The sequence below is a fragment of the Rhinatrema bivittatum genome, chromosome 2 (genome assembly GCF_901001135.1).
Source record: "Rhinatrema bivittatum chromosome 2, aRhiBiv1.1, whole genome shotgun sequence".
Taxonomy (NCBI): domain Eukaryota; kingdom Metazoa; phylum Chordata; class Amphibia; order Gymnophiona; family Rhinatrematidae; genus Rhinatrema; species Rhinatrema bivittatum.
The window spans coordinates 270,506,328-270,532,820 of NC_042616.1; the positions used below are offsets into that span (position 1 = coordinate 270,506,328).

Consider the following 26,493-nt stretch of genomic DNA (forward strand, 5'->3'; position numbering starts at 1 on the left):
CCCCCCCAGCCAGTCAGGTTTTCAGGATATCCACGATGAATATGCATGAGAGAAAATTTGCATGTTATGGAGGCAGGGCATGCAATTTTTCTCTCATGCATATTCATTGCGGATATCCTGAAAAACACGACTGGCTGGGGGGTCCCCAGGACAGGGCTGGGAATCACTGATCTAAACTTTAATCTTTGGACTGTAATTAGTCTTTTTTCTAGTTTGAAACAAACCTTTTTGGTGTGTGACGCCCCTTGGGCCTTATAGCTTTGCTATCCCCCCACTGGTTGAATCTTGCTCTAGTGCTCCAGAACGATTTTTCCCACTCTTGTGGTGCCCAAAGGTGACCCCTGGAAAGGTGGTGGTGGTGATGGGGAGGAGTTACAAAATATCATTAAGAATCAGATTTCCTGATCCCTGCCAGGTATTTTGCTTCACTGCAAAGATTTTGCCCCTCTTGCTAAGGCTGTGATATCTACTTTTTAAATTCTATTTGGATAAGATATTTTTTATCTCTTGCTCTGCCACTGGTGCTGTTCCTTTGTCTAATATTTGGACTGTGATTTTATACCCAATAGCGTGGGGCTGTGGGTTTTAAATTCAGTATTTTCCTCCTGAAATTTGATAATTTGGAGGATGGACTGTAATGTAAGTTTATTTTGACCAGACAGTGTTTCAGGGTACAAAACAGATGTCTACATCATCACACTGGAATACCGACATCAATCTAAGATCAATAAGGCCTAAATGGGTATAAAGACAATGTAAAGTATGTTAGCCTAATAAACCAACCCTTACAGCAAGATAATGCAAGGAAGGAAGACGAACGAGCACTTCTTTATTCTATATTGCTGAAAACTGTAAAACTAAAATGCACTACATGGTTTAACCAAGGCTCACATGGTGAGCCACACCTGTAGCTCTTTCTGAAAGAACAGAACAAAAGAAATTGTCAGGACTTGAGTTTAGATTTTGTCTTTGTGTAAATCTTCTGCTCCCAAGTTATATTGCAATAGACTAGACTAGTGACTACAGACCAGTGTTTTTTAAACAATGAACTGCACATTTATTCCCAGTGAGGAGAAGGAGCAGTTTTCTCTGGACAGCCTGAATGTGAGTTGTTCGTTCCAGATCTTTATTGATGCTAACGGTTTCCCCATCCACATTTTTGTTCTCATATATTCTTGACCTTGATTGGGATTGGGCCCAAACCATTTTTTTCATCACAGAGAACAATAGGCTTCCTAAGCCAGAACATTGTTCACCTCATTTTTTTCATTTTGTTCCTTTTTCGGTTAATTTAATGTTTATTTTGGTTTGGTTATTTTGCCAAACTGAAACAAACATTATCAACTCTCCCCAAAACACATAAAAAAAATGAACCAGGGCTTCATGAGGCCCTATGATCGCCCTCTCACCTCCAAGAAACTTGCAGAGCCAAGCCCAATCTGGGTGTCCCTATACCTCTTTGAGCCCTATCCGCCCCCTAAAAGATTTACTAGAACCAGGAATCTCCCAAGCCTCTTACCCTTTCTGTGGGGATTCTCAAGAAAGAAAGAGGCAGGAGCAATGCCCAATCACTCCTGCCCCAGCACAATCTTTTAAAAAATGGCACTGGCTGGCCCTGAGACTGGTGCCAATGTAACATCAAAATGATGATGCTCAGCTCAGTGCCCATACATATCCATATGTTTGCATGGCCAGTCACTGTTAAAACATAATGACACTAGCCAGTGTCGAGATTGGTGCCATTTTGACATCACTTTGACTCTGATCTCAGGGTCGGCCAATGCCATTTTTAAAGGGAAGCTGTCAGGGCAGGAGTGAGTGGGCATCGCTCCTGTCCCTTTCTGCCTCAAGGATCCCCCAGAGAAAAGGTAAGTAGGAGCCCCCAATGAAGGGTTAAGAGGGGTCTGGGAGGCCCTGGTTTGGCCCCAGGGAAACCCTGGGAAGCAGTGAACAGGGACTGGGTGGGGGTGAGGAGCTCAGGAAGCCACTTTTTTTTTAAATAAACTGAAAACATCCACATTTTCAGGTATTTTTGGGCAAGACCATTTTCTGTTCCTTCCATCCAAACAAACTGAAAATGACTTTTTTTGGTTTAGATGTGCCATATCCCTAAAGAGCAATTGTTTCTGGGTCTGAGTATCTGGGTCCTTACTGACATAACACAAAGCTAGACTCGAACTTGGCTCCTGTCATATCCGAGGAGCTACAAACGTAAAGGAAGAAATAAATGATACCCCTGACGCATGTTGGGATGAAAAGTGGAATTTAATGCCACGGCTGTAGAAGCATGCATTACTGAAAAGCCAAGGAACACATGAAAGCTCAGATGATAATTGTATTTGCAAACTCAAAAAAACAAGAAAGAATAGTTATGAACAGGGGACCTATGATTAAATATAAAGCAAAGAAGGTGAATAACCGGTAGTGCTTACTATGATGGTCTACCAATGCCTAATATATGCACTTCTTTACTGTGGTTTATAACACAATGGTAAACATTTTTTGATAAAGCAAGCAATAGCTTGCTTTGTTGGTGCTCAGTTTTTCTTAATCTGTGCAAGTGCCTTATCAGGTGTCAGGAAAAGGGATACGTTTCTATAATCCCAACTATTTAAGATATTTTTTTTTTCCAGAATAAAACTTTGGCAGCACCAATGATGAGCTCTCTCTTTTGAAGTACATCTCCTTGTAGTTTTAATTGGGAGGACTGCTATAACCTGCAACCACAAGCAATAATCAAAAACTGCTTACATTGGTGAAGACTCCATGCGTATTTTAGCCAGGGGCTTTGTGCCAATAATCAAAGCAAAAGTCCGCACAGGCTTTTGCATTGATTATTTTCCTTTGCAAAAATCATCCACAGAGATTGTGCCTGCTTTCTCTGCATGTAATTTTTCTGTAATAAACTATGCAGGTAGGTTTGCATAATCAAATATACACGAGTAGTTCCTCTCTCTGTCCCCTCTCCAACCCTGGAAACAACTCCAGAATCCACAGGGGTAGATTTTCAAAGGGGTACGCACGTAAGATATGCGTGTACCCCCTAAAAACCTACCCCAAACCTCCCCTACGTGCGCCGAGCCTAAGCCCCAGGACGCGCGTAAGTCCCGGGGCTTGCATGGAGGGGCGTGTCGGGGCGTGCCACGAGTGAAGCGGCGTTTCGGCCCGGGGGTGTGGCCGCGGCCTCCGGACCAGCCCCCGGACCGGAACATGGAGCGCAGCAGCCGGCTCGGTGCGCGCAAAGTTACGCCTGCTTCCAGCAGGCGTAACTTTGCCAACAAAGGTAGGGGGGGGGGGTGGAACAAAAGTTCCCTCCAAGGCCGCTCCGATTTTGGAGTGGCTTCGGAGGGAACGGAGGCAGGCTGTGCGGCTCGGCGCGCGCAGGCTGCCGATTTTGGGCAAATTTGTGCACGCCGACCCCGGATTTTAATGGATACGCGCGGCTATGCGCGTATCCATTGAAATCCCGTGTACTCTTGTTCGCGCCTGGTGCGCAGATTTATAAAATCTGCCCCACAATATGCTAAACAACATGCATACTTTCCCCCACAGATTGAACAATATTCAAAGTGCCACTTTTGTGGGTAAAACGCAATATTTTACCCGCATAAAACCCTCTGAATATTGTCCTCTCGCTTCATGTATGGGCACTTCTATGTCTGTCACTTGTTTTCTATTTTTGCAACTAAATGGTTGGCCATCCATTTTGTGCACATTTACATTACAAAAAGTATCTTTTAAATGGCATCAGCTCACTTGAGTACTTTTTAAACTTAAATAGACTGGCAGGTCTATTTAGGAAGATGTAGAAAGTTGATAAAATCGCAGAGAATAAGTAGAACCCAGGCACCAAAACCAGGCTAAAAAGGGGAAACATTTTTCTGCAATGAAATAACATTATGTGCAATTTTTGAGGAAATTTAGCCGGCTTTATTTTTATTTGTACCAATGCATATGTGACTAATCAAGGCCCATTAATTGTTTTCTCCAATATCACTTGAAAGCCAAATAAGTTTTCAATGTATATTACTCAAGGTCATGGGCAGACTGATTTTAAGAGGATTTAGGTGCTTAATGTTGGGAGTTAGGCTCCAAAATTGTTTTGAAAACTGTCTAGGGTTGAGTCCCTAAATTTGTGTTCAGTTTCATGAAGGTCCTATAAAGTGGGGAACACAGGGTGAAATTAAGGCAGGAAAACAAATTTAAGGAGCTTAGCACCGGTTTTAGGCACTGGTTAAGGTTAGTAATTGCCGTATCAGCAAGTTACTCCCATGCTTATTCGTTTTCCCAGACTGTGCAATTCAATGTCCTTGTTGGTTGCTGTCTGAATCTAATTCCCCTTTTCTCTCTGCCGTTGAAGCAGAGAGCAATGATGGAGTTGCATCAACAGCATAAAGGCTTATTGGTTAAGGGTAGTAACCACCACTCCAGCAAGTTACCCCCATGCACTTTTTTCTTCATTCACATTCTCTTGCCTTAAGGGATCCACAGTGTTTATCCCATGCCCCTTTGAAATCTTTTACTGTTCTTATCTTCACCACCTCCTCTGGAAGGGCATTTCAGGCATCCACCACCCTTTCTGTGAAGAAATATTTCCTGACATTGGTTCTGAGTCAGCCTCCCTGGATTTTCATTTCATGAGCCCTAGTTCTACTGATTTCTTTCCAACAGAAAAGATTTGTTGTTGATTTGTGCATCATTAAAACCTTTCAGGTATCTGAAGATCTGTATCATATCTCCCTTGCACCTCCTCTCCTCCAATATTTAGGACCTTCAACCTCTTTTCATAAGTCATTTGATGGAGACCCACCACCATTTTGGTCGCCTTTCTCTGGACCGCCTCCATCCTGTCTCTGTCCCTTTTGAGAGTTAGTCTCCAGAACTGAACACAGTACTCCAGGTGAGGCCTCACCAAGGACCTCTACAAGGGGATTATCACCTCCTTTTTCTTACTGGTTATTCCTTTCTCAATGCAGCCTAGCATTCTTCTGGCTTTTGCTATCACCTTGTCATATTGCTTCGCCATCGTCAGATTGCTAGACTATCACGCCAAGGTCTCTCTCTTGTTCTGTGCACAATAGCCCTTCACTCCCCATCACATACAACTCTTTTGGATTACCACACCCAGATGCATGACTGCACTTCTTGGCATTGGATCTCAGCTGTCATATCTTCGCCCACCATTCAAGCTTCCTTAAATCACGTCTCATCCTCTCTACTTCTTCCGGCAGGTCTTAGTATCATTCGCAAATAGACAAATTATACCTTCTATTCCTTCCGCGATGTCACTCACAAAGAAATTTAACAGAACCGGTCCAAACACTGATCCCTGTGATACTCCACTTAACATTGTTTTCTCTTAAGAGCAGGTTCCATTTATCATCACACGCTGCCTTCTATCCATCAACCAGTTTGTGATCCATACCACCACCTTGGCGCTCACTCCCAAGCTTCTCATTTTATGAGACCCTATCAAAAACTTTAATAAAATCCAAGTAAATCACTTCGAGCACTCTTCCCTGATCCAATTCTCTAGTCACCAAATCAAAAAAATCAGATTCATCTGACAGGACCTTCTCCTGGTGAATCCATGCTATCTCGGATCGGGCAACCCACTGGTTTGTAGATAGTTCACTATCCTTTCTTTCAGCAGAGTCTCCATTAATTTTCCCACCACTGAGGTGAGGCTAACCAGCCTCTAGTTTCCAGTCTCCTCTCTTCTCCCACTCTTGTGAAGAGGGACCACCATCGCTCTTCTCCAATCACTCAGCACCACTCCCATTTCCAAGGATCTATTGAACAGGTCACATAGCGGACCCACCAGCAGATCTCTGAGTTCCCTAAGTATCCTGAGATGAACCTCATCAGGCTCCATGGCTTTGTCTACTTTCAGTCTTCTTAGCTGTTCCCATACATTCTCTTCTGTAAACGGAGTTTCATTTGCTCCTTCCCCTTCCACAGTCTTGTTAACTAGCAACGGTCCTTCTCCAGGGTCTTCTTTACTGGACACCAAACTGAAGTATTTGTTTAATATTTCCACCATTTCTTTGTCTCTCTCCACACATTGATCCTGTTCACCTTTCAATTTCACTATGCCACTTTGGACCTTTCTCCTTTCCCTGATGTAATCTGAAGAATGATTTTTTTCACTTTGCTTTACCTCTTTGACATTTCTTTCTTCTGCCAGACTTTTTGCTTTCTTGATTACTTTCTTCGTCCCCTAGGTTTCACCAGGTATTCTTCCCTGAATTCTTCTTTTTGGGATCATTTATAATTCCTGAATGCTGCTTTTTTTGCTTTTATTATGTCAGCCACCTCCTTTGAGAACCAGGTCGGTTTCTTATTTCTCTTACTTTTGTTTACTTTTCTAACATATAGATTTGTTGCTTTTGTCATTGCTCCCTTTAGTTTGGTCCACTGTTGTTCCACCTCTCTCATTCTCTCCCAGTCTTCTAGTTCTACCTCCAGGTATGTCCTCATTTCGACAAAGTCTGTATTTTTGAAAGTCAAAAATCAGGTCTTCTTGTGACGTCTCCGTATCCTGTTTGCAATGTCAAATCATACTGTTTGATGATAACTGGTGCTGAGGTGGGCACCTACCTGGACATTTGAGACATTATCCCCATTAGTGAGTACTAGGTCTAGTATAACTAGGTTATACCTCTATGTTTTGGACTGTATGCTGATTTTTTTCTGACTTTTTGTTTGATTTAAAGTTTTGGATTCTTTTTACAACTTTTTATCTTGATTGGAATACCATAGATGTGTGTGGACTAAGTTCTACTGATCCCTTGGGCCCTGCAGGTAGTCCTGTTATTGACAGCACAAATCTGACCTAGTTTTTCAGAGGCTGCACCAAACGGGTCAGTAGTCTGCAGCCTCGGAAATGTGATCCCTGTGTCCAGGGAAGGTTACAAATAAATCAGAAAGTTAGTCAGAAAGTACTGTTAGTTTGACAGATAGGAGACCATTTTCTCTGATTTTCTTCTCATGGAGGAGATAAAACATGAGTTTCTTAGGATGAGCTAAAGTGCAGATAAAAATTTTTAGATACAGCACATAAAAACTCCACAAAAGTGTTTTGAATCTTTCTAGAACATAAAATATATCACTGTGGGATGCTACCTGAGGTACTACTGTCTCACTTGTTGCCTCCAACTCTGGTTCCAGCTCTTGCTCCTGCTCCAGTTCTGCCAGTTTATCTTCTGCATAAGGCTGTTCAGCTTCATCACCACCTTCACTCTCATGCACAGGTGCTGTCTGAAAATGAGATGATCACAGCAAATTATTCATCCACACTCTTTTTATAAACAGTGCGTGAGTGCTAGAAATCACATTTAATAGCAGCAGTTCATCTGAGATGCTTAGAACAAACCAGTCACAAGTTCTGGCACCATACACTTGTGAGTAATTTAAGAGGACTCATTAATAAAAATGGTGCTGTCCAATTTGTATATGTTATCCGTTGCCAATGACCATCCAAGAGCTCCACCATGTATTCAATGAGATTGAAGCTTGACCATCTTTAAAACTATGCTTGCAATACATAGGAAAATAGCAATGTAAGTAATCTTTCTTCTCCAAACACTGCAAGACTTTGGATGCCCTGTGGGCCTAAATAGACATTGATGGGCATTCTGGCATTAACAAACACACTAGAAGATGCATCAAGTTATGGTAGTGCTCTAACATACGTTAAACAGTGTATATCGCACTATAGAGCACTATTACGGTGATACTGTGTGATATATGAGATATTTTGCATCTCCTGCCCAGGTTCCCTCCCCTACCTCAATGACCTTTTTTTGCACGTGATTTGCATGCATTAATAATGCAAATGCATGCAAAAAAGGCCACTACTAGGCAATTTGATGCAAATATTTTATAACGGCCATCCGAGAAAGTGGTTAGCCATGATAAAATAACTTTTCAATTTTCATTAAATTTAGCATTAGAGCCCTGGGACTCTAAAGCAGGTTACAAGGCTCTGCATGATATTTATCAGGCCTCCAAAAGGATAAAAAAAAAGTCCTGTGACTACAAGGGGAGGTTGAGCAGGGGGGTCAGCCCCTGCTCAACCCAGAGCTGCCACTCAAGGCAGCCCCAACTCCCCCAAAGTGATAAAAAATTTAAAATGTAGCTGCGTGGCATTGGCCCCAGCCCTCTCATACCCCCAAAGTCCGATCTAGATTGAGGGTTCCGGCCCTCCCACCCCCCAAAGTGCAAACTAGATTGAGGGTCCTGGCCCTTCCACCCCTCCAAAGTCACATGGCTGGGGCAGGGTTAAGTCGGCATGCTAGTGGGCACCCTGACCCTGATGCGGGATCCACCACTTAATTTTAAGATTTGGGGGGTGCAGGAAGGGGATGGGGGAAGTGGAGCAAGGCGGGGCTCTGTTGGATTTATGCTATTGGGAAGAAATGGATCATGGGGGCTCTGTTGGACTTATATTAAGGGGAAGTGGAGGCAAAGGAGAGGGGCCAGGGACCCTCAATCTAGGTTGGATTCGGGGTTGAAGGGGCTGGGGCTGTGGCCACATGACTATGTTTTTAATTTTTTATCAGTTTGGGGAAGGTGGTCCCAGGTTGAGCCAGGTGTCAGCCTTGACCTCCACTCAGCCACCCCATGTGGCCACAAGACTTTTTTTTTGGGGGGGGGGGGGGGCAGCCCAATAAGGCAATAGCAGTTCCTTGAGATTGGGGCCACCATTTGTGTTAAAAGGCCACTAGGCGCATTCTTTTGCCCTATGGTGTTTGGCCACAAGACGAAAGAATGTGCATAGAACTGTAATGATTTTTCGGAGAAGCAGCCCCACTATCACAGTGACCCCTCCCCTCCCCCTGTGATAGTGGGACCCCTCCTGCAATAAACTTTCATGGCATAATGGCTCTAGGCTCAAGCAGAAGGTGTGGGGTGATATTTTAATAATTGCATATTCAAAACAAGAGACAACAAGTGCTAAGTGATTTGCACTAATAGACTATAGCAGAGAAAAAAAAAACTAATGAGAATAAACTGCAACTCCAATGACCCCATAACCTCACATCTGAGGATAATGAATCCAACTTTCATTTTATTTTGTCTTTTGTAGTGTAACAACTCTTTCTGTACTGCATAGATCCTCTAGTCGTAGCAATGTACTCCAAATGTATGCCTTGTGACATTATCGTGTTTTCAAAAATGTTCACTGTATGCCATAATGCAGTCCATTACTGAACACGTATTCTTTTATTGAGATATGAAAGCAGTCTCTAAGGAAGCCAGCGAAGAGACAGGTTGAGATGCAGAGGCTGAGTGTGACTAGTGGACATGCTGCCTTGGGGTAAGGGGAAAGACAAGCTGAGGTGCATAGAGGGAAAGAAAAAGTGAGGCAAATTTAAAACAAAATTCAAGAAAGTATTTTTTCAGTTAATACACAGTTAAGCACTGGAATTTGTGGCTGAAAGATATAATCAAGTTAATAATATAGCTGGGTATAATGATTTGGACAAGTTGCTGGGTCCCATTATTAATAGGGACCTTCATTTTCAGTTTTATTTTTATTTTTCCTGGGAATTTCAATGTTATAATAAAAAAGTAATCAGTGGAAAAGTGACTTTTTCTCCTGTGTGTTATAACAAAGTCATTTCCCACTGATTATTTTTGTTGTAACATTGAAATTCCCAGCAAAAATAAAATAAACTGAAAATGTAGGTCCTTAATTATTAATTATTAGACAGGTAAGCTTGAGGAATACCATCTCTTACTTCAGGGAGCTGAGAGAGAAAAACAGGGAGTACTTCTTTCAAGCAAACCAGATTGGTCACTGTTGGAGACAAGATGCTAGGCTCTATATACCAGTGGTCTGACCCAGTATGGTATCTTTACGATGGCGGCGGCCATCTTTAAAGATGGCGCCGGCCAGCCAGTGCTCCTACCATGTGACAGGGGCTGGCCAATGGCACGGATACCCTGTCACATGGTAAGGACAAAGGGCCATCAGCGCCATCTTTATGAGTGGCCCGAGAACGGGAGATCGCTCCCGGGACCACCACTAGAGCACCAGGTAATTTAAAAATGTTTTGGGGGGATCGGGAGGGTGGGAGAAGTTAAGAGGTCATCTTTAAAGGGTCGGGTGGGTTTTTTATTAATCGGGCCATTGGCGCCATTTTTGAGTGGCAGTCAAAATGGCGCCGATGGCCCGAGAGCGGGAGATCTGTCCCCGCGCCCCCACTGGACCACCAGGTACTCGTAAAAAGTTTTTTTGGGGGGGGTTCGGGGGGGCTGGGGGAAGGTAAGGGGTCAATTTTAAAGGGTCGGGCCTCACTAAAAAAAAATTAACGATGTGAATCGGAACCGATTCCGATTCACATCTCCAGCGATCAGATTTCTTTCTCCCTCCAGCTGAACCCGATCGTTAAGACGATCGGGCACACAATTCACATCTCTATTATTTACTCTTTCAGATAATAGAAGAACTTGGGGACATAACATGAAGTTAGCAAGTAGCACGTTTAAAACAAATCAGAAAAAATTATTTTTCACTTAACGCACAATTAAGTTATGGAATTTGATGCCAGAATGTGTGATTAAGGCAGTTAGTATAGCTGGATTTAAAAAAGATTTGGATAAATTCCTGGCGTGGAAGTCCATAAAGTACAATTAATCATGTTGACTTAGAAAATCGCCACTGCTTATTAGAGATGTGAATCGTGTGATCGATCGTCTTAACGATCAATTTCGGCTGGGGGGGGGAGGGAATCGGATCGTCGCGGTTTTGTTTTTGTAAATATCGTGTAAATCGTAAATCGGGGGAGGGCGGGAAAACCGGCACACTAAAACATCCCTAAAACCCACCCCGACCCTTTAAAATAAATCCCCCACCCTCCCGAACCCCCCCAAAATGCCTTAAATTACCTGGGGTCCAGAGCGGGGGTCCCGGTGTGATCATTTACTCTCGGGCCTGCGGTGTGTTGTAGAAATGGCGCCGGCGCTACCTTTGCCCTGTCATATGACAGGTCAAAGGTAGCGCCGGCGCCATTTTGTTTTTTGTCCCCCGACGTCAGGAGCGTAGGAGATCGCTCCCGGACCCCCGCTGGACCCCCAGGGACTTTTGGCCAGCTTGGGGGGGGCCTCCTGACCCCCACAAGACTTGCCAAAAGTCCAGCGGAGGTCTGGGAGCGACCTCCTGCGCTCGAATCGTTTTGCCGTACGGCCGGCGCCATTTTGTGCAAAATGGCGCCGGCCATACGGCAACATGATTCGACTGCAGGTCGTTCCCGGACCCCCGCTGGACTTTTGGCAAGTCTTGTGGGGGTCAGGAGGCCCCCCCAAGCTGGCCAAAAGTCCCTGGGGGTCCAGCGGGGGTCCGGGAGCGATCTCCTACGCTCCTGACGTCGGGGGACAAAAAACAAAATGGCGCCGGCGCTACCTTTGCCCTGTCATATGACAGGGCAAAGGTAGCGCCGGCGCCATTTCTACAACGCATCGCAGGCCCGAGAGTAAAAGATCACACCGGGATCCCCGCTCTGGACCCCAGGTAATTTAAGGCATTTTGGGGGTGTTCGGGAGGGTGGGGGATTTATTTTAAAGGGTCGGGGTGGGTTTTAGGGTTGTTTTAGTGTGCCGGTTTTTCCGCCCTCCCCCTTCCCCTCCCCTTCCCCCGATTTACGATTTTTGACGATAAATCGGGGGAATTCCTATTGTATCGCACTTCTAACGATTTTTGACGATTTAAAATATATTGGACGATATTTTAAATCGGCAAAAAACGATTCACATCCCTACTACTTGCGTTAGTAGCATGGGATCTCTTTAATGTTTGGGTACTTTCCATATACCAGTAATTTGGATTGACCACTGTTGGAAACAGGATGCTGGGCTTGATGGACAGTTGGCCTGACCCAGTATGGCAACTTCTTATGTTCTTATGGGGGTCAATTGGAAAGCAAATCAAGAGCACAGAATTCCTGAGTTGGGGAGGGGAGAAGAACAATGATGGAAAGCAGGTGCACCTAGCTTGTCATTCCTCCTCCCCCCCCCTTCCCAAGTATGTACAATGCTAATTTATTGTGCTATGCATGTGTCCAAATACAAGACTTTTCTCCACACAAAACAAATTACAGCATGTTACTATTTGGCAGGAGATAAATTACAAATGAAAGAACAAATAAATCAATTTCAGAATCTCATGCTAAATTAGAGACAGGTGGACACCACAGTTGATCTGGCAGTCTTCTTTTATATCATGGAATCTTGTTAAAAAAGAAATTTAACACTGAATGTGAGCACCTTGTCTTCACAGAGAAGATCTAGCTGTGTTGGAATATCAATGTAACTTTATAGCAGTTAAATGTTAATCTTTAACAAGAATAAAATGAAATGTGTATATAAATTACCTCTATAAGACATTAGGGATGTGAATTGTTTTAACGATCGGGTTCGGCTGGGGGGGGGGGGGGGGATCTGATCATTAGAGATGTGAATTGGGATCGGTTCCGATTCCAATTCACATCACTAATTTTTTTTAGTGAGGCCCGCACCGATAAAAAAAACAACCCACCCCGACCCTTTAAAATTACCCCCTTAGCCTCCCCCACTCTCGAGAGGGCCATAGGTCGGGAGAGGGCGACACACAAAATTGTATGGTTCACTTAGGGTACCTAATACCCTTGCATCAACCTCGCCTGCATATGGCAAATTTTCTTAGAATGAGCAAGTCTGGTCTTGTCTTGTGGAAGATTTTGGTGTGCCGGTTTTCCCGCCCTCCCCCGATTTACGATTTTTCACGATAAATCGGGGGAATTTCTATTGTATCGCGACTCTAACGATTTTTGACGATTTAAAAAATATCTGACGATTTTTTCAAATCGTCAGAAAATGATTCACATCCCTATAAGACATACATATAATCTAAAATTATAAAGCAGTATGGGATGTTCAGCCAATGAAACTGCTCGAGTGACTGACATTCCAGGGGACCATCATTTTCTGTTTTTATTTAATTTTTCATAGGAATTTCAATGTTATAACAAAAACAATCACTGACAAAATCACTTTTTCCAGTGATTTTTCTCCTGTGTTTTACAACAAAGTCATATTTCCACTTATTTTTTTTTGTTACAACACTGAAATTCCCAGGCAAAATAAAATAAAAACTAAAATTGAAGGTCCCTACACATCCCCTAACCCTAATTCCCAAATCACTGTACCCACATGCCATGAAAGGGCTGTTGCAGTCTTTTCTGAAGGACAGCAGGGGGAAATAATGTTGTGGTAATTTGAATAAAACACATGCTCTAATTAGGGCTCATTTTTTGGTGTTTACAACAAATTTTGGTGGGTTTTTTTGGTGGGTTTTTTTAAAGATATTTTAGAATTTTATGTAGCTAATCATTATTTTTTACTTACATTTTATACTGCTTAATCAATCACTGCTTCAAAGCAGTTTACACAATAATAAATACACAAAATGAAATGTAAAATAGAGGAGAAGAGAGAGCCGTCACCCAACTGAGATGCCATCAACACAGAAAAGGCGCAAAGACAGACTGGCTGCCCTGAGACAGGCAAAAGTGTGAGTGTGTATGTGTGTGTGGTGGTGGTAATGATGGTGGGGCCTTTGAGAGAGTACTGGGGCAGAAGTGTTTTTCCAGTGATAAACACTGAATCCAGTGATAAACACTGAATCCATATTTTTTGTAGCAGAGGTGTTTTATCAGTGTTTATTGGTTAAAAGCTATAATCAGTCACAAGCTCTAATTATAAACTACCTATGAATACAAAATTCCAAAATGCTTTATAATAGTTCCATCTTGTGGGATGGAGTGTTACCTCAGATGTCTGAGCAGAAAGAGCTGCTCAACTTACCGTGCTTGTGTCACTCAAAATTGCTGCCAGTTCAAACTTTTAAGAAGTACCTTCCACAAGACAAGACCAGACTTGCTCATTCTAAGAAAATTTGCCATATGCAGGCGAGGTTGATGCAAGGGTATTAGGTACCCTAACTGAACCATACAATTTTGTGTGTCGCCCTCTCCCGACCTATGGCCCTCTCGACACACAATTAAAAATTATGAATTTATAATCATCAATTTTACATGAAAAGGACATTCAAAGTACAATCTTCTGAGGTAAAACATCACTTACAACAACAGGTGTATTATATTTACATATACTGCTATGGTGTTAATCAGAAAATCATACAAAAAAAGATACCTGGAACCATTTTGGTAGAAACCCTTTTGGTATTAGGCCTATTATAGCATGTGTTGTGTTGAGAATGTTGAATTTCGTGAACCTTGAGCCGGCTAGGACTGGTGATGACGCACCCCGGGGTGCCCACATTGGAGATCGAAGCCGGTAGGTGGCACGAAGCAGGAGACCAAAAGAACTTCACCACCGGAAGCCCGAGGTCCCCACAGGAGGAGTCCATGAGTACCCGAGAAGCTTGGACTTAGGTGGGGTCTCCTGGATGGAGCAGAACAGGATACCAAGGGCCAGCTGAAGTCGAAGGCCAGGAACCAAAGTCGAAGTCTGATGTCAGGAACAAAGCCACAGTCCGAAGCCTGGGATGATCCAAAGTCTGAAGCCAGGGACAAGAACAGCAACTAACGAACTCTGGGAGCAGAGAGAACCTTGTTGCCATCTGAAGTGTAGTGCTAGTTGCAGGGTTTAAATCCCTGAAGGCGACTGATGTCACTGCCAGGACTCTCTCCAGCTGGCCCCGCCTAAGGGGCGGGACCAGCTGGAGAGAGTCGGCGGAGTCTCCCTCGAAGAGGGATCATCGCGCGGAGGCCTAGTGAGGCGCGGCCAGAACGCCGTGATACCAGGAGCATCCCTGAGGTAGGTGGAGGGACCGGCCGCGGACCTGCGCGGGCCGGGTTCGCAACATGTTGGGTGTGGACTTGTCATTCAGAAAGCCATGAGTAAACTGAATTACAATTATAATATAGTAAATCTCCCTTACCAAAGTTGCACTCAAACAGTAACAACTCTACCTATGAAAAGTTAACAGCACAAATATTACATCAGGACCAAAACAACAATACACCTCCTACTAGGAAAATAGAACAAGCCAGGCTGTTATAGATCCCTATAGAGAAACTACATGCTAGCAGAATACCTCACCCTGGTTACACATGCAGAACACTTACAGACTCTCACCACATACAGAATAAAGAGACTATAAAATATAAATTAAAATGTGCAGGCAAAAACTGAACCGGAAACCACAAAAAACAGGACATTGCATGCAATGCAACAATGGAAAAACAGAAACATCACTATATATTAGGGATGTGAATCATTTTTTGACGATTTAAAACAATCGTCAGATATATTTTAAATCGTCAAAAATCGTTAAGAGTCGCGATACAATAGAAATTCCCCCGATTTATCGTGAAAAATCGTAAATCGGGGGGGGGGGGGAGGGCGGGGAAAACCGGCACACCAAAAAAAACCCTAAACCCACCCCGACCCTATAAAACGAATCCCTTACCGGCACCATTTTTAAAGATGGCCGCCGTCGTAAAGATGGCCGCGGCCATCCAGTGCTCCTACCATGTGACAGGAGCCAGCCAATGGCACGGATACCCTGTCACATGGTAAGGGCAAAGGGCCATCGGCGCCATCTTTATGAGTGGCAGCCGACGGCCCGAGAACGGGAGATCGCTCCCGGGACCACCACTAGACCACCAGGTAATTTTAAAATGTTTTGGGGGCTCGGGAGGGTGGGGGAAGCTAAGGGGTCATTTTTAAAGGGTCGGGTGGGTTTTTTTTTTATCGGGCCATCGGCGCCATTTTTGAGTGGCAGCCAAAATGGCGCCGATGGACCGAGAGCGGGAGATCGGTCCCCGCGCCCCCACTGGACCACCAGGTACTCGTAAAAAGTTTTGGGGGGGTTCGGTAGGGTGGGGGAAGGTAAGGGGTTAATTTTAAAGGGTCAGGCCTCACTAAAAAAAAAAATAACGATGTGAATCGGAACCAATTCCGATTCACATCACCCACATCACCCACGATCAGATTTTTTTCCCCCCTCTAGCCGAACCCGATCGTTAAGACGATCGGGCACACGATTCACATCTCTACTATATATCAAAAAACATCAAATGCTAAAATCAAGAAATATAAAATCAATCATATTAGTAAAACCAAACTAATATAGGGGTCGATTTTAAAACCTGTGAACGTGCGATCCAGGTTGAGAGTCCATCAAGCTAGGTTGAGAGAACATTGTACAAATCTCATCTTTGTGTGAGTTTCCTCACTCCGAAGGACATCAAAATTTTCACAAGAGTGTACTATTCTGTTCGTATGTCTCACTCTGCATGTCAAAGTGGCCCCTAACCCCTACACTACTACCTAAACCTCACCTCGAGTTACTAGGTGGGCTTCCTATAGAGGTATAAATACCTAACTACTAGAAGGGCCTTATAGCTAGTCTCTCTCTCTCTCTCTCTCAGCTTAAAATACCCCAAATGCTATTTGTGTAAAAAGTGCAATATAGCCATATCACACAGCTTATGTGCTTTTTGCATGCGTTAAGGTGTTTTTTGCACGCGAAAACACTTTAACACGTGCGAAAGGGCCATAACGCGAGTTGGAAAATAACCCCCTAAGATAGCCAGCTATAATAGTGTGACTGCACTATTGAATGTGCCTCCAAAGTTAGCCAGATAAGTTTATCTGGCTAACTTTGCTATCCGGACTGTGTCAGAATATGGTCCTCACACTTTTTTCTCTTGCTAGAAGTTCCTATCAAAATGCTTTCCCCTCTGCTAACAAGACTCTGCCTCCCCTCGCTTATAGGAATGACATTCTTGGCCTCAGATTGTGCACCTGATAAATCCTCCCATATGAACAATTGTCTTTTGTCATTATTCGACTTCACTTGTCCCTCTGCCTCTGAAAGATTAAACCAGGTGTTGTGAAGTGCTAGGAGAGTGGTTCAGCTTATCAGGGGATGTGTGTTCTTGGACCACGGCTCGACTCCAGAGGAATTCCGAAGTGGTGCCACGGCAGGCGAGGCATGCCCGAGCATGGGCTGGACAGGAGCGAGGCTGGACTGAAGACAGATGACTGGAGATACGGACCCTCCTCCGTACCTGCACTCTTCAGAAGACCAGCAACGCAATGGTGGTCTTATGAACAGTCCTCCGACCGTTCCAAGCCCTTTTGGACCTGTCGCAGGGTATGGCAAGAAGTGGCAGGCTGGATGGAGGCCAGGGCAGCGAAGACCGGAACATGGAGATTCAGACGAAGACTCAGGAACAAGGTACTTGGAAGCACAGACGAGACTCAGGAACAAGGTACTTGGATGCACAGATGAGACTCAGGCAGGATTCTAGGTATTCAGAAGACTCAGGCAGGATTCTAGGTTAAAAGCAAAGTACTGGGTTGAGACTGCGACGCAGCGCGCCCTACACAGTCCACCCGCGGGACTGGTCACGGACCACGCTGGACTCGAAGAGTCTCTAGACGAGATGTGGAGCAATGAACGGAGCATGTCTCAGAAGCTGTAGAGGCCTGCACCGAGGCACGCCCTACACAGCCACCAGTGGCTGGTCATGGACCACACTGGGATGGTACAGGTTCTGGCAGAGTCATTGGCACGAACGGAGCAGGCATAAGGGACGCTGTAGACCAGGGATAAGGACAGAAGCAGAAGTCTCCCGGAGGCTTGTGCTGCAGAAGTGGAGGAGGCATTGCACCACGAAGCGCCCTACACAGCCCGCCCATGGGGCTGGTCGCGGACCACAACATGGCACGCCAGGAAGAGTGGCACGTGGAACCAGGGGTTCAGGAGAGCTGGACAGGATCACGGACATCAGGATCAGGAGAAACATCTGGACTGGAACACGGACATCAGGAAAGGAGAACACACATCTGGACTGGAACATAGATTACAGGATCAGGAGACAGACCTCAGGACTGGATCACAGACATCAGGAACATCTGGACTGGAATGTGGACATCAGGACAAGACGAGGAGCTCCAACGAAGAACAAGAAACACAGGACCTTGAAGAAGTGCTGGAACGGGGATGACTCCTGGAGCGAAGGACAGCAGGATCCCAGGAGTGACCAACTCCTTGCGAAGGCCACACTGGACTGAACGCTGAGCCCTTTTGTAGGGCTGAAGAGAGCAACGCCCAGGGAGGGGTCAGCAGGGGGCCACACCTGGCTGGACCTTGAAGAGCAGGAGAGAGGCGCACGCCCGCACCTAAGGAGAGCTGGAAGAAGAGAGCAGGAAGCTGGTGGCGTCCTCAGCCATGTGGAAGTCCTGAGGAAGCCAGGCAGCCCTGCCATGAAGGTGGAGAGATGGCAGGGCTGCAGGAAGAGCAGGAAGCTGCAGGCACCGGCAGGGATGGCCTCCCTGCAGGCCGAAGACCCTGGCATTGGTGAGGACGGCTCCCTGCCGTCCAAGGACCCCAAGGCCGATCCTAGCCACGTCGGGAAGGGCAGGAGCGGCAACGGTGGTCCCGGCCATGAGGGAGAGCCCTCGTCGGCCCGACCCTGCCGCGCAGGGCCGGAGGCAGCCGGGGAGGAGCCCAGCGACGGCGGCACGCTCGCCACAAAGGAAGCAGCGCCAGCGGCCCGACTGGCCGCGGCAAGGTAGGGGGCCTGTTCACAACACCAGGATCAAATATTGAACCCCTGTTTCACAGGTAAGCCTGAGAGAGAAAGAGAAGTGTGATGATCTTCATGGGACCAGATTCTTGCAAATAGAAGCTTGTCTTCTGGATGAATATTGCAGCCAAAAAATCTGCTGGGCTTTATATAATGAACATGAAGCTAACTAATTTGACTCACAACTCTTATCATTACTTTCTGCAACATCTGCTCTGTGTTCCTGCTCACTGTTGAGGGATGCTGCTTTTTAAATTCCTTTTGCAACTGTTCCTCTGCAAAATACCACCTTATTGTCCATCTGGATATCAGAAATGAAAGATTTGACGCTGATTTTTATTCCCCGTGATGCAAACAAATAGAAGTATATTAGGTACATTAAAAAATGGAATGTTTTGGCCAGAAAGGCATTACCAATTTTTTTTTACTATTCAATTATAATTGACCAATTATAGTAAAATATTTCATATCACTGTACAATATGGAAACACATTCTTCTCAAAGGTGCTTAATTTGCCAACAATATGGCAAAGTTTACACAATTATCTGATTATAGATATAGACATGCAAATACAGTATAAAGATTTAGATATAACATATGTATGTAGGTATAATAAAGGCACAGACATAAACAAAATTTTAACAGGATGGCAAAAATTAGCAGTCTTGGGGGCCGCCTTATGAAAGTGAGAACAATTTTGCATATTCTGCTTCATGGAGCAAACTTTGCAAATAATTTTTGCCTTTGGAAATAGTCAAATTTTGCATATCATTCTACACTTGTGAAATTTTACTTCAGTTAATAGTTAATGAGGTTTTGCAATGACTAATTATGCAAAACAGCTCATTAGCGATCAGCACAGAGCATAAAATTTGCTTCAGAAAGCCGATTTTGTAAAAACTAACTGCACCTCAATGAGGTAGAGTTAGGGACAGATTTTTAAAAAGTTCGCGCAACAGGAGCAAACAACAGTATGCCGGATTTTAAAAGATACGCACACAACCGCACATATCTTTTAAAATCCGGTGTCAGCACGCGCAAAGCTGCGCAAAATCGGCAGCCTGCTTGCGCCGAGCTGCGCAGCCTGCCTCCGTTCCCTCTGAGGCAGTTCCGAAATCGGAGAGCCTCAGAGGGAACTTTCTTTCTGGCGCCGCCCACCTTCCCTTTCCTTCCCTTAACTGACCCGCCCTCCGGCCCTAACTAATTCCCCCCTTACCTTTATTTCAGAAGTTACGCCTGCCCAAGGCAGGCATAACTTGCACGCAGCAGCGTGCCATGTTCCGGTCCGGGGGCTGGTCCGGAGGCTGCGTCCAAGCCCCTGGAACGCCCCTGGGCCGGAACAACGCCCTTGGCCCCGCCCCTGGAATGCCCCCGATGACGCGCCGGCCGCAACACGCCCGCGACACGCTCCCCCAGGAGAGCCCCGGGACTTACGCGCATGTCGGGGCTTGTGCGCGCCGCCGAGCCTATGCAACATAGGCTTGGCGTGCACAGGGGGTGGAAGGGGCAGCTTTTCGGGGGTTACGTGCGTATCTTACACGTGTACCCCTTTGAAAATCTGCCCCTCAAAGTTTGGAGAAATTGCCTGTAGAAAAACTTATGCATGCTATTTCTCTACCAGGCTTATTTACATATTTATTTATTTATTTAAAAGTTTTTTTATATACCGCGCACTTGGGCACTTACGTGACCGTCTAGGCGGTTTACAAGCTTACGTACATAATAAAAACAATGAGAACTTACATACACAATAGAACAAAAAGAAACAAACTTGTTGACTTTAGCAATGTCAGAAAGACCTTGGATTAGGTTCAGATATTATATTTGTAGGCCTCATTGAATAAAAAAGTTTTAAGCATCTTTTTAAATTCATTGCGATTAGATGTCATCCGGATAGTCAGGAATGGAATTCCACAGGGTCGGGCCGATAACCGAAAAGGCTCTTTTCCTTGTCAATGCCAAGCAGGTTGTCCTGCATATAAGTCCTGCTATAAAAACAGCATGCACTATTTCATAGAATGTGCATAACTTCTCTCAGGTCAGGAGATCAGCCTCTTGTGAAGCTGTCAATGTCTTATCCAGCAGCTTTCGTCAGCCTTACACCAATTGGTGAGATAATCTTTGTTTTAGTAAAATAATTTAACATGGGACTCTTAAGAGCCCCCCAAAAGCCCCTTCCAGCACATCACTGATTTCAGCTGGCCAATTAAGCTTCAAGATTTGGTAGGCATTATATGGTTGATGAAGCCTGCTGGGGCTTGCAGCAGCTTAATACATGTTTACAAAACTTAAAATTATTTTTTATATTTTTCTAATTTCATTTTCATTTTTTCCTTTGCTAGCAGTTCCTATCAAAATGAATATTCTTACCTTCCAGTAGGTGGCCCTCATCTTTGGCTCAAAACATCTAATTCCGATTGCAGCCATTTATCCGGTTGTGGTACCTGTTGCCACAGGAACTTTTACTTAAATATATAGTTGTTTTGTTGAGCTAGGATTCCTGCCTTATAGTATTTTACTTTCCTTCATAATAATCACTGCTCACATCCATGTGAAATACAAAATCATACCAATGCATAATGAAATAATTATTTTGAATACAAATTTACAAAAATGTATTTTATTAAAAAATGAATCAATATCCAAAATACAAAATGTCATATATGTGTATGTCTCAACAATCATGTATGCTATACATAACTTGGAATATTTTACTTATAAAATCTCAAAAATGACAATAATAATCACCCACCAACACTTCATTCATAAACAACACACAAACTCATACTTAAAAATCACTCCATATTACTACTCTTAAATAAACAACATACACCTGTTAAAATTTCTAATTACATAAAGGCAATTTTTTGATTACAATTCTTAATCCCTTTTTAATCACTTCAATCTCTTTTTAATCTGACAACTGGCCCTGCTATTTCGTTACTTTGCTTCTTCAGGGGATTCATCTTCATCTTTTATTTTTTATTAGATATAATTAATGTAAATATTGTAATATTATATATATGAGTTTCCAAGATGGATGTCACCATTTAACTTTGGATTGAAGTGCCAATTGACTCAAATCAAAATTTTATTGAAGAAAATATTGCTCCAATAAATCCTCAATATGTACAAATCTTGAGGATATACCCATGAAAATTCATACTCTCACAACTTAGTCTGTTATATCGGCATAGTGCTTTATCTAAAAAGATAATTTTGTAATCATTATTGAAACCAAAACCGTTCTACTCTAAACAAAATGGTAAGATGAATTACATCTTAACGGCATCATCCGGTAATGCCTTATCAACTGTTTTCACTCTAGCACGTTTCAATATCATGATCTACAAAAAAAACCCCACCTGTTTATATTCAACTAATAAATTAATGGATAATATATCTGCATCAAAACCACAACATCCATATACGGACCTGAATATCCGATCTGTCATCGCCAACCCACAGACAGAAAGACAATATACGTTGCACAAAAAAACACCATGCATGAGCATAAACGTCTGAATATAAAGGGGTAACTGGAAATCACATTCAATAGTACAACCTATCACGTCCAAAAATCATCTAAAGCCCGCCCGCTTACTTGCGGGTCTGAAAGAGATCTGAAAAACTGCATATTTGTGGCACATCTATTGGCTCAAAACTATTTCTAAACAAATTATCTTACCAATATCTCCCAATCATACAATTATTCAAAAAGAAAAAAAACATGTAATACAAACCCAATGAGTTTGAGTTTACAATCTATCAGAATCCCAAAACTAACTATACATGCAACGATCTGTTCGGAACGACCTGATTGAAAACTACACGGTGTCTTTTCCACTAGACAGCTAAGCTTGTAAAAACAACATGGCTGTTAAACACTATGTGATTAAAGACTAAAATGCTTTAATAATACAAAGACATAAAGAGTTATGTATCTTGTTATGGTTTGTGGGTTTCGTGGACCCTTGGCCTGAGGTGAGAGTTGTTACCACCTGTGGGGAGGAGTCCCACAGGTCCACACCATTGGGAGGCGAGGTCAGATGCAGCAGGAGCTCAAGGAGCGAGTCTGTGGGGAGGTCCCGAGGAGTGGAGTTGAGAGACACAACACTAAGGAGCCCCACAGTATTCAGGTTGGGCTGGAGAGCAGTACCTGAGCAAAGACCTCCGAGAGAGTGGCGCTAGGCAGACGCGAGGAGCAGGAAGCTCAAGGCAGGAAGTGCAGGAGGAATACTGCTGAGAGAGTCCCGAGGGGTGGAGCTGTGTAGCGAGAAAGGTACTGATGCTATGACATAGGCTAACCCACGGAGCGGGGAAGCCCGTGTCGGGTCTCCAGGTAATGACATAAGCAACCCTATGCGGGGAAGGTGAGAGTACAGTCACTGATGAGAATGAAGGCACCACCCCGAGGAGCGGGGAAGTACAGGCAATCACCGGTGTGGAACGTAGGCACTTGCCCTGAGGAGCAGGGAAGCACAGATAGTCTCTGATGTAAGACGTAGGCACTACCCCGGAGTGGGGAAGCACAGGCAGTCACCAGTGTGGAACATAGGCACTGCCCCGAGGAAGGGGGGAGAACGGAGATAAGTCTCCCAAGTGGTGAGAGTGTTCCCAGAGACAACCCCGAGGAGCGGGGAAGCCGGCGGGTAGGACTCCTGGAAGGGGCAGAGCTAGCCCGAGGAGCAGGAGAAGCCAGGAGACAACATCCCCAGAGAGAGCGCAAGCAGGCCCCTGAGGAGTGGGTACCTGAGCCAGGGTCCAGAGTCCAAGGAAGGTCCGAGACAATCATCACAGGAGCAAGTAGAGTAACGATGGAACTCATTGCCAAGTCAGCTAGCAAGGGGCAAAGGGGGTACTTAAGAACCCTGCCCAAATGATGTCATCAGATGGGGATGCCCCTGAGGTTCCCACTGTAGCATCTTCAAAAGAGGGCCTGGTGGTGCGCACGCACGCCTAGGAAGGCTCAGAGTTGGCGTGGGTGTCGGCGGCATCCCAGCCGCCACGAGGAACCTTGAGGTACGTGGCAGTAGAGGCTAGCCCCTGCCGCGAGCAGGCCCGGAGAGGGGAGCAGAGTAACACAAGATGTAAGTAGACGCGGTCGCAGCCGTCTGTAACCGATGGTCAAAACATATCTCCTATGGTGACATGATTGAAAATTAAAACCCACATTTCCACTAAACAATAAGGGGCGGATTTTAAGAGCCCTGCTCGCGTAAATCCGCCCGGATTTACGCGAGCAGGGCTTGCGCGCCGGTGCGCCTATTTTACATAGGCCTGCCGGCGTGCGCAGAGCCCCGGGACTCGCGTAAGTCCCGGGGTTTTCCGAGGGGGGGGGTGTCGGGGGCATGTCGGGGGCGGGGCCGATCGGCGCGGCGTTTTCGGGGCGTGTCGGCTGCGTTTTGGGGGCGGGCCCGGGGGCGTGGTTTCGGCCCAGGGCGGTCCGGGGGTGTGGCTGCGCCCTCCGGAACCGCCCCCGGGTTGCGTCTAGGCACGCCAGCAGCCCGCTGGCGCGCGGGGATTTACTTCTCCCTCTGGGAGGCGTAAATCCCCCAACAAAGGTAGGGGGGGGGTTTAGACAGGGCCGGGGGGTGGGTTAGGTAGAGGAAGGGAGGGGAAGGTGAGGGGAGGGCGTTAGCAAATTCCCTCCGAGGCCGCTCCGATTTCGGAGCGGCCTCGGAGGGAACAGAGGTAGGCTGCGCAGCTCGGCGCGCGCCGGCTACACGAAATCGGTAGCCTTGCGCGCGCCGATCCAGGATTTTAGCAGATACGCGCGGCTCCGCGCGTATCTACTAAAATCCAGCGTACTTTTGTTTGCGCCTGATGCACCTACAAAAGTACGCGAGGGCGCCCTGTAGGAAAATCTACCCCTAAGTGAACTAAAATAATATCATAACCTCACTAATTTATAACTGAAACAATGTAATATTCATAGCAAATTATGCCATTCAACCTCACGATTCAATCCATGAGGTTCAAAGGTATTCCAACTAAAAATAAAACGTTGCTCTCTTTTAATAAGTTCACACAATATATACCCACCCGGTATAGCATATGTGATTGTTGAGACATTCACATATATGACATTTTGTATTTTGGATGTTGATTCATTTTTGTAATAAAACACACTTTTGTAAATTTGTATTCTAAATAATTAGTTCTTTATGCATTTATATGTATTATCAGGATTAGGAATTGTATGTGCACTCCAACTTATTATTGAACCTTAAATACGAAATCATAACATTTGCTACTTTATTTGCACAGCATGCTAAAAACAGAGTTCTTTATGAAAAACATATAATTTCTCCTTTTCTGATTTCCCCCCAGTATGACGACATCTAAACTTGCAGTACTTCAGCCAGCTCACTAGAATGTCACAGCCCTGTTATCTGGCCGTGAATTTCCCCTCCTCAATGGGAATCCAGAACAAGAGACACAACAGTTTCCATATGAAAGGCTTTAAAAATGAACAGTGTCCAGTAGCAGCTGGCTACACTCATACAGTAGTTCTGACTGCTATAGCACAGGCAGAATCTGTAGTAAACTTTGCAACAAATCCTGGACAAAACCATAGTGAGAATGAACTTGGGAAGGATGGCTGAAATGTAGGAGATGGATGAAAACATGACAATAGATGATGGGATGATGTAAGGGAATGGGAACTTCTGATTGGAGGGAACTCACCACAGCCTCTGCTGCTGGCTCGCTGGGCTCAGCGGGCGGAGTGCCCGCTGCTGGGGTTGGAGGGGGTGGCTCACGCTCGTCAATCGTGGGCTCCACGGAAGGAGCTGCTTCCTCCTCAGTCTTCATTTGAGACAAAAAATCATAAACAAGAACACAGTGAGAAAGTGCCTGAAAGGGTCAGTCCAGAGGAACTGTGTTCAAGACAGTGTTAAATATACATCCCAATCTCGTTTGATGCACTTCAGCCATTCATGTGCCAGGTCTTTCCTGTTAGCAACTACATCAATGTTGCCCTTTCTCATATTCTAGAAGTTTCTTCTTCTATCAGCTTTTCATTTAAGGCCAGATTTTAAAACCCCTGCGCGCGTAAAATCCCGGGGTTTACACGCATGGCGGGGCCTTATGCACACTGGGCCAATTTTCAAATGGGCCCGGCCACGCGCATAAACCCCGGGACAGTGCCATTCCTCGCTGTCCCGGAGCCTTGCGTGCCGGCCGGCTGCCAGGGCACACAAATTACTTAAGGTCAGGCCCTGAAGCAATTTGCACAACAAAAGGTAAAAGAATTTTAAAAAGGGTTTTAGAAGGTGGAGAGGAGAGGGGAAGGGGATGGGAGGTTACGGTTGGGGGTAGGAAAGTTCCCTCCCAGTCCGCTTGTTTGTCAGTGAAACATGTAGACACTTTCAGATCCTCCAAAAGTTGTTTATCAGTCTACAGCATAAATACTTGGTTGATGGATAGTAGCTCAATCATTGGTTATTCATCCATCTAGTACAGAGTTTATCACTCAATACCTTTTTTTTTTTTTTTATAGAAATTTAAGATTTTTATCCCTGGAGTTTCCAGTTGAAAAATATTCCCCTCAGAAAGGAGACTGAGGTGAACAGCTATTTGGCCAGGCATGTAAATAAAAGTAATTGCCATTCAAAGTTGGCACAGAGGCTGCATGGGAAGTCAAATAAGGTGAAAATGGCTGTATAATGAGGCATGTTGCAAGATACATTAGCTGCCTCATTTTCCTATCCATAAACCTGATTATCCCTTTTCAGATATGCAAAGTTTAACTGGTGACTCCTGTTCCCTATAGAAAAAGACAAGGAAGCTACACTGAGCATGCTTGGGTCATAATGTCCATGTGAACTAAAGGCAAGAAGAAAAATCACCTGCTTGCACTTTAATCACTATATCTCATTT

General features: G+C 44.8%; 1 protein-coding gene across 1 annotated transcript in view; it reads right to left on the reverse strand.

Moving 5' to 3' along the window:
* Positions 1–26,493, reverse strand: part of AMPH (amphiphysin) — a 467,360-nt gene that overhangs the window by 18,580 nt on the left and 422,287 nt on the right. The window contains exons 28-29 of the mRNA XM_029587079.1: positions 25,300–25,419; positions 7,126–7,260 (exon numbers count right to left, since the gene is read on the reverse strand). Of these exons, the coding sequence (XP_029442939.1) occupies positions 7,126–7,260; positions 25,300–25,419 (255 nt within the window). The remainder of the gene's footprint in view (positions 1–7,125; positions 7,261–25,299; positions 25,420–26,493) is intronic.